Genomic DNA, 18,049 nt, shown 5'->3' on the forward strand with positions numbered 1-18,049 from the left:
ATGTTAACAATGCATTAGGAAATCATGCACATAGAAAGCAGACCCCCAAAATCAACATATTAAATAAACATCTCTCTGACAATGTCAATCAAAACTCAAAAAACATCTTTAAAGGCTCAACTTTTGTTACAGCTTTTGCATCGAATCACATCAGATTGTTCAAGTGTACTTAATGAAGTGTCCAGAGGACGATAACATGGCATGTACATGATTATCATTCCACATTTACTAACAATTAGACAAATATCCCGCTTGAATGTTTTTTTTTTTCACTTGAGTTCAGCTGAGCTGTAATTGGCTAAAGATGTGAACATGTTCCTAGTAAACAATAACTGTAGGCTAAATACATTCAAGCCACTTAAGTGGCACTAAAGCAATGTGTGTAGCGTGATAATACGGAGATACACGGATGGAGATTATAAGAAAAATGAGAGCATTGAAAATGTAGCAGTATAATCCGGTGGTGTTTCATATTAAAAACAAATAAAACAGTAGTGGGGTACCAGCAATTTATGCAGCCTATATACTGTCCATATTTTCATGTTATTAAATGGGTATATATGTAAGGCCTTAACAAACCGTCTTCTTAAATAATTATATAAACTTAAATATTAACTTTAAAACAAAATCATAATATTAAAATAATGATTTAATAAGAGTAACCTAAATAATATTTCACTAACAAACATAAATACATTTAAAAATAACTATAAACTGATTTCCTGGGTTCATGACATCATTGGTAGCCCATTGATAAACTATTTATGATGGTTTCCTCATTTCAACAGGTGATATAAAGATTGTAAATAAAAAATAAATAAATGAATCAATAAATAGAAAATATAAATAAACAAAATAAGATAAAACTTGTAACTAAAACTACAGACGTCGGGTTTGATCAAACTGCCCTGTAAAATACATTAAAAATAATACAATAATTTGATGTTTTACGCAGAGACTGCCATGTATAATTATCATATGTCTTCCAGGCTGACGTTGACCCTCTCCTGTCCCATGGATCTCAAAAACTTCCCCATGGACAGCCAGACATGCATCATGCAGCTGGAAAGCTGTGAGCAACTCTCATTCAAAAGCAATTTGTTGCCCAGGTGTGTAAACTAATCGTTTTCTTTGACTCCAGTTGGCTACACCATGAACGACCTCATCTTCGAATGGCTGGACGTGGGCGCCGTGCAGGTGGCTGATGACCTGGTGCTGCCTCAGTTTGTGCTGAAGGAGGAGAAAGGCCTGGGCTACTGCACCAAGCACTACAACACAGGTACACCAGCATCCAACATGGTTACGCACCTGTCAAGTCTACTTCTAATGAACCTGTTAGCCGGTGCCTGTATCTCCCCCTGCGCTTAGGTAAATTCACCTGCATTGAGGTGAAATTCTACCTGGAGCGCCAGATGGGCTACTACTTAATCCAGATGTACATTCCCAGCCTGCTGACAGTCATCCTTTCCTGGGTGTCCTTCTGGATCAACATGGACGCAGCTCCAGCCAGAGTAGGGCTGGGCATCACCACCGTGCTCACCATGACGACGCAGAGCTCCGGCTCCAGGGCGTCACTGCCAAAGGTAGGACTGTTGCAGCGTTGGTACACGGGGGGAACCTGTAATTGGTCATTTAAGTCATTCAATCAATCAATCAATCAAAGTTTATTTATATAGCCCTAAATCACGAGTGTCTCAAAGGGCTGCACAAGCCACAACGAAATCCTCGGCTCAGATCCCACATCAGGGCAAGAAAAATCTCAACCCAATGGGATTACAATGAGAAACCTTGGAGGGGACCGCAGATGTGGGGATCCCCCGCCCCCTGGGCGACCGGTGCAATGGACGTTGAGTGGATCTAACATAATAGTGTGAGAGTCCAGTCCATAGTGGATCTAAAATAATAGTGTGAGAGTCCAGTCCATAGTGGGGCCAGGTGGAGATCATCTTGAGTGGAGACAGGTCAGCAGCGCAGAGACGTCCCCAACTGATGCACAGATGAGTGGTCCACCCTGGATCCCGACTTTGGACAGCTAGCGCCTCACCTGTGGTCACCGAATATGTGCCCCGCCTCTCCTTCGTGGAGAGGGGGGGCACAGAGCAGAAAAGAGATGGCAGATCAACTGATCTAAAAGGGGGGTCTATTTAAAGGCTAGAGTGTACAAATGAGTTTTAAGATGGGACTTAAATGTTTCTAAGTCCAAATAGATGTCTCGAGGCAGTAGGGTAAGGTCCTGAATCACACTAATAACATATCTGAACTCACATAGGATTTGGTTTTTAGTGTGTTGAAAAAAATCTAAGTGGCAACTTTCAATCTTTGTGTATAAAAAACTTTTGACGTCCCAAACAAAGACATTCTCATGGCCAATCGCTGCAATATGTCAACATGTCTGTTGGCCATAGGTGGGTGTTAACACGCTACATTTATTAGCCAGAGTAGTTTTAATGCAACACACATTTTAGTGTTTTAGTGACAAATAAACAATACTCTTACTCCGTTACATTGGGTTTCATTCCGACCGCTACATTCCCTTAAATCAGTGGTTCTCAACCTTTTTTCAGTGATGTACCCCTTGTGAACATTTTTTTAATTCAAGTACCCCCTAATCAGAGTAAAGCATTTTTGGTTGAAAAAAAGAGATAAAGAAGTAAAATACAGCACTGTAGCTCCTTTCGGTACACGGCAACACAGGAAAGTTCTTTTTTGTAAAACGGGCGTTTATTGACTCCTCCTTCTTGCTGTAGTGAAGTGAAGTGAAGTGAATTATATTTATATAGCGCTTTTCTCTAGTGACTCAAAGCGCTTTACATAGTGAAAACCCAATATCTAAGTTACATTTAAACCAGTGTGGGTGGCACTGGGAGCAGGTGGGTAAAGTGTCTTGCCCAAGGACACAACGGCAGTGACTAGGATGGCGGAAGCGGGGATCGAACCTGCAACCCTCAGGTTGATGGCACGGCCACTCTACCCACCGAGCTATACCGCCCCTGTATACACCATCCACGCCGACACGCCGTGAGAACTTACAAAATACAGTACAATACAGTACATCAGACTTTGACTTCACATCAATAAACACTCAGAAAGAAATTAAATTACAAAAATACAATACCTCGTTGGCTGCTTGTAACGAAAAGAGGTTCTAATAATCACTTGCTTGATGTTTTACACAAATCGTCAAATACACTTAAAACTTTCGAGGAGCTGAAGACAACGTGCTTAAGCACCCTCCCCTCTTGCATGTTCTGCCTTATTTACTGTCCGTGGGGTCGCAACATCACAACAATAGTTCCGCTTTGCAACACAATTAACACAATACATTTACATTTTGCTCAGGAGATTTTACAATTACACATTTTCTAATAATATTTTATAACTCTGCATCATTAACTTATTTATTAATATTTATTTATTTATGACACATATTTAAAGCATGCAAACTCTCAGCAACAGCTACAAGCACTATGTCATCAGTTTCTGATTTATTAAATTGTATAACAGTGCAAATATTGCTCATTTGTAGTGGTCTTTCTTGAACTATTTGGAAAAATATATATAAAAATAACTAAAAACTTGTTGAAAAATAAACAAGAGATTCAATTATAAATAAAGATTTCTACACATAGAAGTAATCATCAACTTAAAGTGCCCTCTTTGGGGATTGTAATAGAGATCCACCTGGATTCATTAACTTAATTCTTAACATTTCTTCACAAAAAAATAAATCTTTAACATCAATATTTATGGAACATGTCCACAAAAAATCTAGCTGTCAACACTGAATATTGCATTGTTGCATTTCTTTTCACAGTTCTTTTTGACAGACATTTTAGTGAGAAACCTGAGCTTGTGCTTCACTGAGTTTATGAACTTACATTTATATTTTGTTGAAGTATTATTCAATAAATATATTTATAAAGGATTTTTGAATTGTTGCTATTTTTAGAATATTTTAAAAAATCTCACGTACCCCTTGGCATACCTTCAAGTACCCCCAGGGGTACGCGTACCCCAGTGGCGTGCGGTCACTAGAGGCAGGGGAGGCGGGGCCTCACCTGCCATCATGGAAAGAAAAAAAATGTAAAAAGAAAGAAAAATTAATTTAATTGTTATATGTATCCAGTGATTATACTAAAGTTATTTTCCATTTAACTTCACCAGTTTTAGATTATTTTTATTTTCACATTTGCCGTTCAAATACTGAGAAGAGACGGTGCGGTGATCAGCAGCCAGTTGAGGCAGTCACTGATTTGTGCCTCAACATGGAATGTGCACAATGACTCGGCTAACTGCTGGCCTGCTGTGCAGTGAGACTGTATTGATATATGAATTATATTATACATTTCCATAGTTTAGTTAGCTGAGGTATATAATGTACAGTGTATTTTTTCAACAACTGTATGTGTGTAACGTATTTTTTCAGCTGAGCATTCATAAAACTACTGCCAAAGACGTACTGTCTGAGGCTCGCAGTAATCCGGCCTCCTGGTGGTAGAGGGCGGTAGTGATCCCAGAGATCATTCCTTGCCGCAGAAGAAAAAAAAAAGAAAAAAGTTAGCAATAATAAGTGCAGCGTTGTTTTATTTCCTCTCGCCTGAACTTTTATTAAAAACATGGAGGATTACATATGTAAAATAAAACAGTTTTCTAAACTGGACTTTCAATCGAAGCAGGAGGTAATAATTAGAGGTAGACCGACGCCGGAGCTAAAAGGTTTGCTTTTGACTTCGGGACAGAAGACTCGTTCTTTTCAAACGGCGTGGTACACACGCAAAGGCTGGATGTCCAGCAAGAAAGGTAAGACCATAATAATGTTTTTTTTTATTAAATGTGCTTTTTTGTGTGCTAGTTTGTATGTGTAAAGAATGCTGATATGAGCTTTTAAACATAACCCGTTAACTGCTGCCAATCACATGGTGAATAAGATACTATTTAGGGTTCATATGTTTGTAAATCTGACTGTGATGATGCAGTGCCTCACCAGACATTAACCTCACCGCACGCCACTGGCGTACCCCCATTTGAGAACCACTGCCTTAAATCATTGATTTTTAATGGCTTTTCTTCTTTCAAGGTACTCAAAGCGCTTTGACGCTACTTCCACATTCACCCATTCACACACACATTCACACACTGATGGTGGGAGCTGCCATGCAAGGCCCTAACCACGACCCATCAGGAGCAAGGGTGAAGTGTCTTGCTCAAGGACACGACTGACATGACTAGGATGGCAGAAGCTGGGGATCGAATCAGGAACCCTTATGTTGCTGGCACGGCCGCTCTACCGTTTTAATCTATTGATTACATAGATGTAATCTTTTGGCTTGTTAGAAAGACTTCTTCCAGCTGGCACGGTCACATGACTCCGTTTCATCAATCCAATGTAAACACTAGTGATGTTTGACTCCATTTCACCAACCAAACGGAGCCTGGCAGTCACATGAACATGATGACCGCGCTCGTACAACACACTGTAGAAAGTGACGTCAGCACAAAGTTTCAATGTTCCACCTAGCTCGGAGAAACTCCGGAAGGTTCCTGAAGAACTAAATCTCCCTGGGTAGTCTTTGGTGGAAACACAGGGGGAACTTTATTTACCCGGGTAAGTGGGAAAGTTCCTGCGGTGGAAGAGGGCCTACGGTTGTTCCTTTCTTGTATTTTAGTGGAGTGATTTACAAAAGGTACACATGGTAGCCTATACTGTAGGCTAATACAGTTGTAGCTAGCAGTTACTGTACCCAAAAGCTAAGCACATAATAGCACACAAGCTAGACATACATACTAAGTGTCCTTAATTCAGTGCTTCTCAATTAACTGCTGAGCCCCCCCAGGGAGAAGAAAACATTTCATGCAACCCCCACCACTATAAAAATTATAATTTGTCTGTAAAATTGTTATAAGTACACTTCTGCTTTATTAACATCAGAGAAAAGAAAATAGGAACTATAGGTCAACTTACAACAAATAATTATTTTACTAACATTGTTTTTGTAACAAAAAAGATTTAAAGTGCATCAATCTGCAAGAAATAAAAAAATGCAACTTCTTCAAACTATAAACATTTTTTGACCGACTTTAGCCATTTGATACTGAACATTAAAAAAAAAAAAAAAACTCCATCCATCCTAATTCAAAATGATCATCAACATGAAGTCAGGAGCAGAATACATCAACCACTTTAACCTAAAAAACAAAAATTAATACAACTTTTTGTGCTTATTGATTTTTTTTATATCAAAATGATGACGTCCAGATTAATGGCGACAATGAGCACGTTTGTAGTAGTGCACAGCTTTTCGAAGCCTGGTTTGGAGCATGATACTGAAAATGCTTGTTCCCAGGGGTCACACGCGTCCTCCCAGGGGGGGGCCGCCACATTAAGAACTACCTTAATTAAACAATATTGCAATCCAAAACATGATATTTGTCCATAAAATTAAGTATCAAATAATTGTAGTTGCATATTACTTCAAGTAGCCAAGGCAGTAGCGTAACAAACCTTTCTGCATCAGTCAACTTACTGGGTCATGGGCTAAATGTAAAGAGGAACTGCACTTTTTTTGGAATTTTGCCTATCGTTCACAATCATTATGAAAGACATGATGACGGACAGATTTTTTTGAATGCATTCTAAATATTAAATATTCAATATTAATATTAAATATTGAATTACATAATCCACTTACAGCGGAGCCAATGGGAGCTCCACTATTTCGCCCATAAAATGCGATAAATAATTATTTAAAAAGGCCCAACAATACTTCATTTACATTTTGTGACTTGAATATGAATATGGCGACTTGTCCAGGGTGTACCCCGCCTTCCGCCCGAGTGCAGCTGGGATAGGCTCCGGCACCCCCACGACCCTGAGAGGATCAAGCGGTAGAAAATGGATGGATGGATGGAATATTAACCAAGTATTAGTCCATCCATCCATCCATAGTGATATTGTTATTAAAAGCGCTAACACAGAGGAACTATTTATCAATCAATCAATCAATGTTTATTTATATAGCCCTAAATCACAAGTGTCTCAAAGGGCTGTACAAGCCACAACGACATCCTCGGTACAGAGCCCACATACGGGCAAGGAAAACTCACCCCAGTGGGACGTCAATGTGAATGACTATGAGAAACCTTGGAGAGGACCGCATATGTGGGTAACCCCCCCCCCCCCCCCCCCCCCCCCTCTAGGGGAGACCGAAAGCAATGGATGTCGAGTGGGTCTGACATAATATTGTGAAAGTCCAACACATCAGCGAAAGTCCAGTCCATAGTGGGGCCAGCAGGAACCATCCCGAGTGGAGACGGGTCAGCAGCGTAGAGATGTCCCCATCTGATGAACAGGCTAGCGGTCCACCCCGGGTTTGGAGCAGAGTAGAAAAGAAAAGAAAAGAAACGGCAGATCAACTGGTCTAAAAAGAGAGTTTATTTAAAGGCTAGAGTATACAAATGAGTTTTAAGATGATACTTAAATGCTTCTACTGAGGTAGCATCTCTAACTTTTACCGGGAGGGCATTCCATAGTATTGGAGCCCGAATAGAAAACGCTCTATAGCCCGCAGACTTTTTTTGGGCTCTGGGAATCACTAATAAGCCGGAGTTCTTTGAACGCAGATTTCTTGCCGGGACATATGGTACAATACAATCGTCAAGATAGGCAGGAGCTTGACCGTGTAGTATTTTATACGTAAGTAGTAAAACCTTAAAGTCGCATCTTAGGTGCACAGGAAGCCAGTGCAAGTGAGCCAGTATAGGCGTAATATGATCAAACTTTCTTGTTTTTGTCAAAAGTCTAGCAGCCACATTTTGTACCATCTGTAATCTTTTAATGCTAGACATAGGGAGGCCCGAAAACAAAACGTTACAGTAATCGAGACGAGATGTAACGAACGCATGGATAATGATCTCAGCATCGCTTGTGGACAAAATGGGACGAATTTTAGCGATATTACGGAGATGAAAGAAGGCCGTTTTAGTAACACTCTTAATGTGTGACTCAAACGAGAGAGTTGGGTCGAAGATAATACCCAGATTCTTTACAGAGTCACCTTGTTTAATTGTTTGGTTGTCAAATGTTAAGGTGGTATTATTAAATAGATGTCGGTGTTGAGCAGGACCGATAATCAGCATTTCCGTTTTCTTAGCGTTGAGTTGCAAAAAGTTAGCGGACATCCATTGTTTAATTTCATTAAGACACGCCTCCAGCTGACTACAATCCGGCGTGTTGGTCAGCTTTAGGGGCATGTAGAGTTGGGTGTCATCAGCATAACAGTGAAAGCTAACACCGTATTTGCGTATGATGTCACCTAGCGGCAGCATGTAAATACTAAAGAGTGCAGGGCCAAGAACCGAACCCTGGGGAACTCCGCACGTTACCTTAACATAGTCCGAGGTCACATTGTTATGGGAGACACACTGCATCCTGTCAGTAAGATAAGAGTTAAACCAAGACAAGGCTAAGTCTGTCATCCCAATACGCGTTTTGATACGCTCTAATAAAATATTATGATCAACAGTATCGAAAGCGGCGCTAAGATAAAGAAGCAGCAACATAGATGAAGCATCAGAATCCATCGTTAGCAATAGATCATTAGTCATTTTTGCGAGGGCTGTCTCCGTAGAGTGATTTGCCCTGAAACCGGACTGAAAGGGTTCACAGAGATTGTTAGACGCTAAGTGTTCATTTAGCTGCTGTGCTACAATTTTTTCGAGGATTTTCGAGATAAACAGAAGGTGGGACACCGGCCGGTAGTTTACCAGGAGATCAGGATCGAGGTTAGGTCTTTTGAGTAGAGGATGAATAACCGCTTTTTTGAATGCTAGGGGAACAGTGCCAGAGGAAAGTGATAAGTTTATAATATTTAACACTGATGGACCTAGTAATACAAAAAGCTCCTTGATAAGTTTCCCAGGAATTGGGTCAAGTAAACATGTTGTTTGTTTTGTCCCATTTACACATTTTGACAATTCCTCCAATGTTATTTCATCAAAGAGAGAGAAACTATTTTGGAGGGCGGTACCCGTCGTATATACAGTCGTATTTGTGTTAATAGAACCCAGTTGTAGCTGAGATGCATTGTCTTTAATCTCTTTTCTAATGACTTCAATTTTCTTATTAAAGAAATTCATAAAGTCATCTGCTGAGTGGGTGGAGCTACTGGGAGAAGTCCCTTGTTGGGTTAGCGATGCTACTGTACTAAACAGAAATTTAGGATCATTTTTGTTGAGGTGGATGAGATTTGAGTAATATTTAGCTTTAGCTGAGGTAAAAATGCGTTTATAAGTTATTAAACTATCACACCATGCTTGATGGAAAACCTCAAGTTTAGTCGCACGCCATTTGCGTTCCAGTTTTCTACATGATAATTTCTGGGCTTTAGTTTCTTCTGTAAACCATGGGGTACGCCTTTTAGGGGCCCTTTTTAGCTTTAGCGGTGCTACAATATCAATGGTGTCGCGCAGGGCGTCATTAAAGTTGTTAGTGAGGTTATCAATAGAGCCCACATAATTTGGGAATGGTGCCATTACCGAAGGCAGTAGGTCAGTAAGAGTCGTCGTTGTGGCAGCATTAATGTTGCGGCTGCTATAGTAGTTATTATTATTATTATTAGTTTGTTGACAATGAGTCAGAACTTCGAATTTTATAAGGTAATGATCGGACATTACTTTAGTGTACGGGAGTATCGTAATTTAGAGGTGGTGACACCCCTGACAAGCACTAGATCTATCGTATTACCGTTGCGATGCGTGGGTTCATTTATTATTTGTGTAAGACCACAGCTATCAATTATAGTCTGGAGCGCCACGCATGGAGGGTCCGATGGGGTATTCATATGGATATTAAAGTCCCCCATTATGATTATATTGTCGGCGTGCGTCACTAGATCAGCAACAAACTCTGAGAATTCACTGATGAAGTCCGAATAGGACCCAGGGGGGCGGTAGATAACAGCCAGGTGGAGAGGCAGCGGTGTGACAAACCTCAAAGTGAGCACCTCAAACGAGTTATATTTATTATTTAGGTTAGGTGTAAGATTATAGTTTTCATTGTATATTAGTGCGACACCCCCTCCCCTTTTAAGAGGTCGGGCAACATGTGTATTGGTATAGCCAGGAGGAGAAGACTCATTTAGCGCAAAAAAATCGTCTGGTTTGAGCCAGGTCTCGGCGAGACCAACGACGTCAAGTTTGTTGTCTCTAATGACTTAATTAACTAATAGCGTTTTGGAAGATAATGATCTTATGTTTAAAAAGCCCATATTATAGGTAGTGGGCTGTTTTGAGGATTGTTTGTTGAAATTATCCGAAGTAGCAATATTAATAATGTTCGTTTATTATGCGTATTGCACTTTAAATAGTTTCGACCATATCTAGGAATTGATACGACGGGGATATTCAGATTGTTTGCTTGATGTTGCGATAAACTGAACGCATCATAGTTAGCTACCTCAGTACAATGTATGTCTGCCTCTGACACGGTCACAAAAGAAAAAACATTATGTGAGTTGTGTTTTATTCTAAGAGAATTGCTATGTGTGCAGGGATTATCCAGCCTGACGCCGGCTAGTTCTAGTTTAAATGACTTCTTACCCGGAGACTCCACGCTTCTTTGGTTAGCTTTTCTCTTTGTTGTTAGCCCAGCTCGGCATCCCCGCTTCTGCTTCCGCTCGCACCGCTTACGTCGTCTCCATTGGCGGTCACCGCTAGCATTTGACTCCGCTGCTACAAAGGCCGCTCGATGTAGCCCACGAAGTATTCCCATGCTAGCGAGGAGGTCCACCGTACATGCATCTTTCAGTCTATAACGACCCGATCCATCCACATCCAGAATTGTCTGTCGGTCGTATGAGATCACAGAGTGTTCACGCTTTGAGCCAGCCATGAAATTGACAGAAATGACGGGTGTTTTTTGCCAAATCGCTCTACACTCCCAAGAGCGTTAGCATAGCCGCTGCATTCCCATGCGCCGCCATTTTGCTACCATTTATTTATAGCGGCGACGTAATCACTTCCGTTTGTGCCTATGTTTACATCGAGTGGTCTGCTGCTATTTTGCTTCCTTGCTCCCTGTAAGTTTATTCTATATCATACTCACACCTTTACAGAAGGTAGGTGGTGATATAATCCAACAAGTTAGGATCTGGAATTGGCGACGACGACACGAAAAGTGCTTGTTTCCCCCCCTGTTTCTTCGCAAGGATTATAAGACATTTTCATCTAAATGGGAATATATGAACATCCTAGCAGTCGGCATCCTAATGCACAGTAAGTGATGATTTATTATGTTTGTTGGCTCTCATAAAGTCTGCAGTGAGTAATAGTCAGTGAAGAAAATAAAAAGCAAACGGTGTGATGCGTTTTTGAAATTATTGCACTGTGTATGCTTAACATGATCAAAATACATAAATATTAAATGTCATTATGAATGTGCATGTTACTACATTACATTATGCTTACATCATGTATATGAAACATCAATGGAGGTGTTTGGATGTTTTTTAAGGGCTTTTATAGGCAGAATTGAACAGCTCCCATAGGCTTCATTATAAGCGGACTTTTGATCGAATTTACCGTATATTACCAAATAGTAGCCCGGGCGTTTATTTCACAAAATCGATTTTGGAGACAGTCGTTTAAAAGAAGCAGGCGGTTATTTGCACAAGGCTTTTATTTATTTTTGCACCAGCCTGCACCAGGTCATTATTTGGTTACAAGGGTTACTGTGCAGTATATTTTTTTCGTACAAAAAACTTTAAATGTAAAAGCTATTGTAAACATACAAACAAAAAAATAAGAGATCAACATGAGGTAGGCTATCAAAAGACAAGAGATCAACAAGGCCTCAACATGGCAGTAGTGCAACAATTGTCAAATAGAATACCAATACTAAAAATAAATAAACTTTTTAAATAAAGCAGCTTACTGGGAAAAATAAAATGATGGTACCAAGTACTCAAGTATAAAACCCACCATCAAAACAGAGCAATAATACTGTCACTTAAATAAAATAAATGCTACAGTACTCTCAAGTTTTAAATAAAGCAGCATACAGGAAAAATACAATTATGGTACTAAGTACTCTATAAAACCATTAAAACAATAATACTGCAGCAAACGCAACCCCAGTAGCATTTTAATCTAAATTATGCAAATAACAGCCTATTTGGACATAGGCGGTTATTAGGAAGAAGCGGTTAATTCACAAAATGGGGTCAGAGCCCGGGCGGTTATTAGGACATGGGCGGTTATTTGCCCAAGGGCGTTTATTTGGTAATATACGGTATTTAATTATTAAGAATGTTTTTTTAATAAAATCCATCCGTCATGTCTTTCATAATGATCGTGAACGAAAGGCTAAATTCCAAAAAGACGTGCAGTTCCCCTTTAAAGGATTATTGTGTCAATAAAAATATATTACCACTCCACTTCAACTTAATAAATCCATTCCAGACAGTTAATAATAAATAGGTTAGTGTTTTTTTATACCTACTGTGTTCTTTGTTTGACTAACATCACTTGATAAAAAAAACTTTTTTTAAATTACCGTTACACACCATATAACAAAATAATAAATGTATGTATGATTCATCCTGTTATCGTATTTGATTGATATCGGTAATGGCCATTATTATTCAATGATCCAATATTGGCATCGAAAGTGACTCACAATCCCAGTTTCATGGATTTTTTGGACTTGACTAGATATAGTAGAAGCATGCAATATACAGCAGTTCCTCTTGGCAATATGACAGAACATGTGTATTCACTTAAGACGGCTCTTAAGTGAGGGTAATGCCTGCAAGGGATCTGTGCTGTAGCTGACTGAAATCCTCTTAAGCTTGAGGACACATGTGGTTTTTATCCCACAGTTCCAAGCGGCACTAATGTGGAATTCAACCCACGTGTGTAAATTAAAAAAAACAACATCCTGGTGAGGACATTTCATATTAGTTTTGCGTCAATATTGACATTTGTTTGTTTTTGGCAGGTGTCCTATGTGAAAGCCATAGACATCTGGATGGCCGTGTGTCTTCTTTTTGTGTTTGCCGCACTCCTGGAGTATGCCGCCGTTAATTTTGTTTCACGGCAGCACAAGGAGTTCTTCAGGCTGAGGAAGAAGCTGAAAGAGAAAGAGGGACAAAGAACCGTGAGTGCAACCCGCCCACTCAGCTCCTCAGGCAGCTGTCACCTGCAATTCCCTTTGCCCGGCTCTGCACAATCAGCTCAGCTGCATGTTGCTCTCCAGCCGGGGAAACGCACACAGCGGTGACCTGTAATTAATTTAAGCCACTCTCGGCTGCATACTCTTAACGTCTTCCCAGCTCACCTGGAATCGGATAACCAATGTGAGACAAAGTCTAAAATATTCCTTGAAAGAATCAGCACTGTGATATTAATGTTTTATAATAATATTAATGTTGCGATCATGCCATTATCATGTATCTCAGAACTACTTTTGTACTTCCGGTTCCCATCTACAGCGCTAGGCCTTCTGGGTAATGTAGTATATGAACATTAAGCAACACACCTGGCTTTTTCACTTCTTTGTTTACATGTATTTATATATTTATTGAACATTTATTTATCCAAGGTAAAGCAATTAAGAATGCATTCTTATTTGTAATGCTGACCTAGCAAAGAGGCAGCATTTACATGTAAGAGATGTTGAAATGTGATGATAATCTCTCCTCGTCTCTTAGTCGCCAACAAAAATGAGCGTTATTGATCGCTCTCAACAGTTAACAAATGCTCTTAATATGTGGGTGTAAATGTGTTGGAACATATATGAATGTTTAAGACAGGGAAATCTACTCAAGCGTCAAACATATGGACGACAGAGCAGACTGTGAGGACAATAAAGAAGCCTTTGGTGGTGTTTCTGTAATAATAATTCTTATCATGATAAATAGGTATAAATAATTAAAACGGTATAGGGATTTGACAAAAAGCTTTGAGTATGTGATTTTAAAACCATCTAAAGCAGGCCTGGGCAATTATTGACTCGTGGGCCACAGTGAAGTTGGCACGTTGTGTAAATCGTAAATAAAAAGAGAATACAATTATTTGCAAATCCTTTTCAACCTATATTCAATTGAATACACTGCAAAGACAAGACACTTAAAGGCCTACTGAAACCCACTACTACCGACCACGCAGTCTGATAGTTTATATATCAATGATGAAATCTTAACATTATAACACATGCCAATACGGCCGGGTTAACTTATAAAGTGACATTTTAAATTTGCCGCTAAACTTCCGGTTCGAAACGCCTCTGAGGATGACGTATGCGCGTGACGTAGACCGGCGAACACGGGTATGCCTTCCACATTGAAGCCAATACGAAAAAGCTCTGTTTTCATTTCATAATTCCACAGTATTCTGGACATCTGTGTTCGTGAATCTGTTTCAATCATGTTCATTGCATTATGGAGAAGGAAGCTGGGCAAGCAAAGAAGAAAGTTGTCGGTGCGAAATGGACTTATTTTTCGAACGTAGTCAGCCACAACAGTACACAGCCGGCGCTTCTTTGTTTACATTCCCGAAAGATGCAGTCAAGATGGAAGAACTCGGATAACAGAGACTGTAACCAGGAGGACTTTTGACTTCGATACACAGACGCCTGTAGAGAACTGGGACAACACAGACTCTTACCAGGATTACTTTGATTTGGATGACTAAGACGCAGACGTGCTACTGTGAGTATGCAGCTTTGGCTTCTAAACATTTGATCGCTTGACCGTATGTGCGCAACTTTTTTTTGCGTATGTACGTAACTTTTTAAAAATATATAAGCTTTATGAACCTTGGGTTAGGTGAACGGTCTTTTGGGCTGAGTGATTGTGTGTGTTGATCAGGTGTTTGAATTGTATTGGCGTGTTCTATGGAGCTAGGAGCTAGCATAGGAGCTAGGAGCTAGCATAACAAACACGCAGGTGTTTTTATGCAGGATTAATTTGTGGCATATTAAATATAAGCCTGGTTGTGTTGTGGCTAATAGAGTAAATATATGTCTTGTGTTTATTTACTGTTTTAGTCATTCCCAGCTGAATACCAGGTACCGTGAGTATGCAGCCTTGGCTGCTAAACATTAGATAGCTTGACCGTACGTGCGCGTCACGTACGTAACTTTTTAAAAATATATAAGCTTTATGAACGTTGGGTTAGGTGAACGGTCTTTTGGGCTGAGTGATTGTGTGTGTTGATCAGGTGTTTGAATTGTATTGGCGTGTTCTATGGAGCTAGGAGCTAGCAGAGGAGCTAGGAGCTAGCATAACAAACACGCAGGTGTTTTTATGCAGGATTAATTTGTGGCATATTAAATATAAGCCTGGTTGTGTTGTGGCTAATAGAGTATATATATGTCTTGTGTTTATTTACTGTTGTAGTCATTCCCAGCTGAATATCAGGTACCGTGAGTATGCAGCCTTGGCTGCTAAACATTTGATAGCTTGACCGTATGTGCCCGTCACGTACGTAACTTTTAAAAAATATATAAGCTTTATGAACGTTGGGTTAGGTGAACGGTCTTTTGGGCTGAGTGATTGTGTGTGTTGATCAGGTGTTTGAATTGTATTGGCGTGTTCTATGGAGCTAGGAGCTAGCAGAGGAGCTAGGAGCTAGCGTAACAAACACGCAGGTGTTTTTATGCAGGATTAATTTGTGGCATATTAAATATAAGCCTGGTTGTGTTGTGGCTAATAGAGTATATATATGTCTTGTGTTTATTTACTGTTGTAGTCATTCCCAGCTGAATATCAGGTCACCCCCGGCTCTCACAGCATCTTCCCTATCTGAATAGCTTCAACTCCCCACTAGTCCTTCACTTGCACTTTACTCATCCACAAATCTTTCATCCTCGCTCAAATTAATGGGGAAATTGTCGCTTTCTCGGTCCGAATCTCTCTCACTTCATGCGGCCATCATTGTAAACAATAGGGAACTTTGCGTATATGTTCAACTGACTACGTCACGCTACTTCCGGTAGGGGCAAGCCTTTTTTTCATCAGATACCAAAAGTTGCAATCTTTATCGTCGTTGTTCTATACTAAATCCTTTCAGCAAAAATATGGCAATATCGCGAAATGATCAAGTATGACACATAGAATAGATCTGCTATCCCCGTTTAAATAAAAAAAAATCATTTCAGTAGGCCTTTAATGTTTGAACTGGAAAACAATATTTTTTGCAAATATTAGCTCATTTGGAATTTGATGCCTGCAATATGTTTAAAAAAGCTGGCACAAGTGGCAAAAAATACTGAGAAAGTTGAGGAATGCTCATCAAACACTTATTTGTAAGATCCCACAGGTGAACAGGCTAATTGGGAACAGGTGGGTGCCATGATTGGGTATAAAAGGAGCTTCCATGAAATGCTCAGTCCTTCACAAACAAGGATGGGGCAAGGGTCAGCACTTTGTGAACAAATGTGTGAGCTAATTGTCAAACAGTTTAAGAACAACATTTCTCAACCAGCTATTGCAAGGAATTTTTGTGATTTCACCATCTACGGTCCGTAATATCATCAAAAGGTTTAGAGAATCTGTAGAAATCACTGCACGTAAGCGATGATATTACGGACCTTCGATCCCTCAGGCGATACTGCATCAAAAAGTGACATCAGTGTGTAAAGGATATCACCACATGGGCTCAGGAACACTTCAGTAACCCACTGTCAGTAACTACAGTTGGTCGCTACATCTGTAAGTGCAAGTTAAAACTCTCCTATGCAAGGCGAAAACCATTTATCAACAACACCCAGAAACGCAGTCGGCTTTGCTGGGCCTGAGCTCATCTAAGATGGACTGATACAAAGTGGAAAAGTGTTCTGTGGTCTGACGAGTCCACATTTCAAATTGTTTTTGGAAACTGTTTACGTTGTGTCCTCCGGAACAAAGAGGAAAATAACCATCTGGACTGTTAAAGGGGCAAAGTTGAAAAGCCAGCATCTGTGATGGTATGGGGGTGTATTAGTGCCCAAGGCATGGGTAACTTACACATCTGTAAAGGCACCATTAATGCTGAAAGGTACATATGTTGCCATCCAAGCAACGTTATCATAGACGCCCCTGCTTATTTCAGCAAGACAATGCCAAGCCACATGTTACAACAGCGTGGCTTCATAGTAAAAGAGTGCGTGTACTAGACTGGCCTGCCTGTAGTCCAGACCTGTCTCCCATTGAAAATGTGTGGCACAATATGACGCGTAAAATACGACAACTGTTAAACAACTTAAGCTGTACATCAAGCAAGAATGGGAAAGAATTCCACCTGAAAAGCTTCAAAAATTGGTCTCCTCAGTTCCCAAACATTTACTGAGTGTTGTTAAAAGGAAACGCCATGTAACACAGTGGTAAAAATGCCCTTGTGCCAACTTTTTTGCAATGTGTTGCTGCCATTACATTTTAAGTTAATGATTATTCGCCAAAAAAAAATTAGTTTCTCAGTTCGAACATTAAATATCTTGTCTTTGCAGTGTATTCAATTGAATATAAGCTGAAAAGGATTTGTATATCATTGTATTCTGTTTTTATTTACAAATTACACGACGTGCCAACTTCACAGGTTTTGGGTTTTGTATATACATGTAGTAAGTCAAAACATTGCAACTTCAGCCGCAACTTTCTGAAGAAGATGCCACACTTTCAGGCATTAGTGAAGTGAATTATTTACATTTATACCAGTGTGGGTGGCATTGTGAGCAAAGTGGGTGAAGTGTCTTGCCCAAGGACACAACGGGAGAGACGAGGATGGCAAAAGCGGGACTGGAACCCTGACGTTCTGGTAGGCCATTCTACCACCTGAGCCACGCTGCCCAATAATCACAAAAGAAGAGCGCGAATACCAGGATTTGATGCTTTGATTACAGTTTGCGTTGCGTTGTGCACATGAACCTGCACTTTGATGATTACAGTGCAGTTTTCTTTTTTTAGCAGGGAAGTGGCGAGAGTAAGATCAAAGGAAACATGTCCGGCGATGATGTGGCTCGCGGGAGTGCAGGGCAGCAGTGCAGCGCCTGTGCAAGGGTACATGCTTAAGAACA

At 40.1% G+C, this 18,049-nt stretch overlaps 1 protein-coding gene across 1 annotated transcript in view; it reads left to right on the plus strand.

The window, feature by feature from the left end:
* Positions 1-18,049, plus strand: part of glra4b (glycine receptor, alpha 4b) — a 36,583-nt gene that overhangs the window by 17,821 nt on the left and 713 nt on the right. Inside the window, exons 5-9 of the mRNA XM_062046389.1 lie at positions 990-1,072; positions 1,142-1,279; positions 1,369-1,583; positions 12,995-13,153; positions 17,940-18,032. Coding sequence (XP_061902373.1) covers positions 990-1,072; positions 1,142-1,279; positions 1,369-1,583; positions 12,995-13,153; positions 17,940-18,032 — 688 coding nt within the window. The remainder of the gene's footprint in view (positions 1-989; positions 1,073-1,141; positions 1,280-1,368; positions 1,584-12,994; positions 13,154-17,939; positions 18,033-18,049) is intronic.

This window comes from Entelurus aequoreus, linkage group LG05, assembly GCF_033978785.1.
Source record: "Entelurus aequoreus isolate RoL-2023_Sb linkage group LG05, RoL_Eaeq_v1.1, whole genome shotgun sequence".
NCBI classification, from domain to species: domain Eukaryota; kingdom Metazoa; phylum Chordata; class Actinopteri; order Syngnathiformes; family Syngnathidae; genus Entelurus; species Entelurus aequoreus.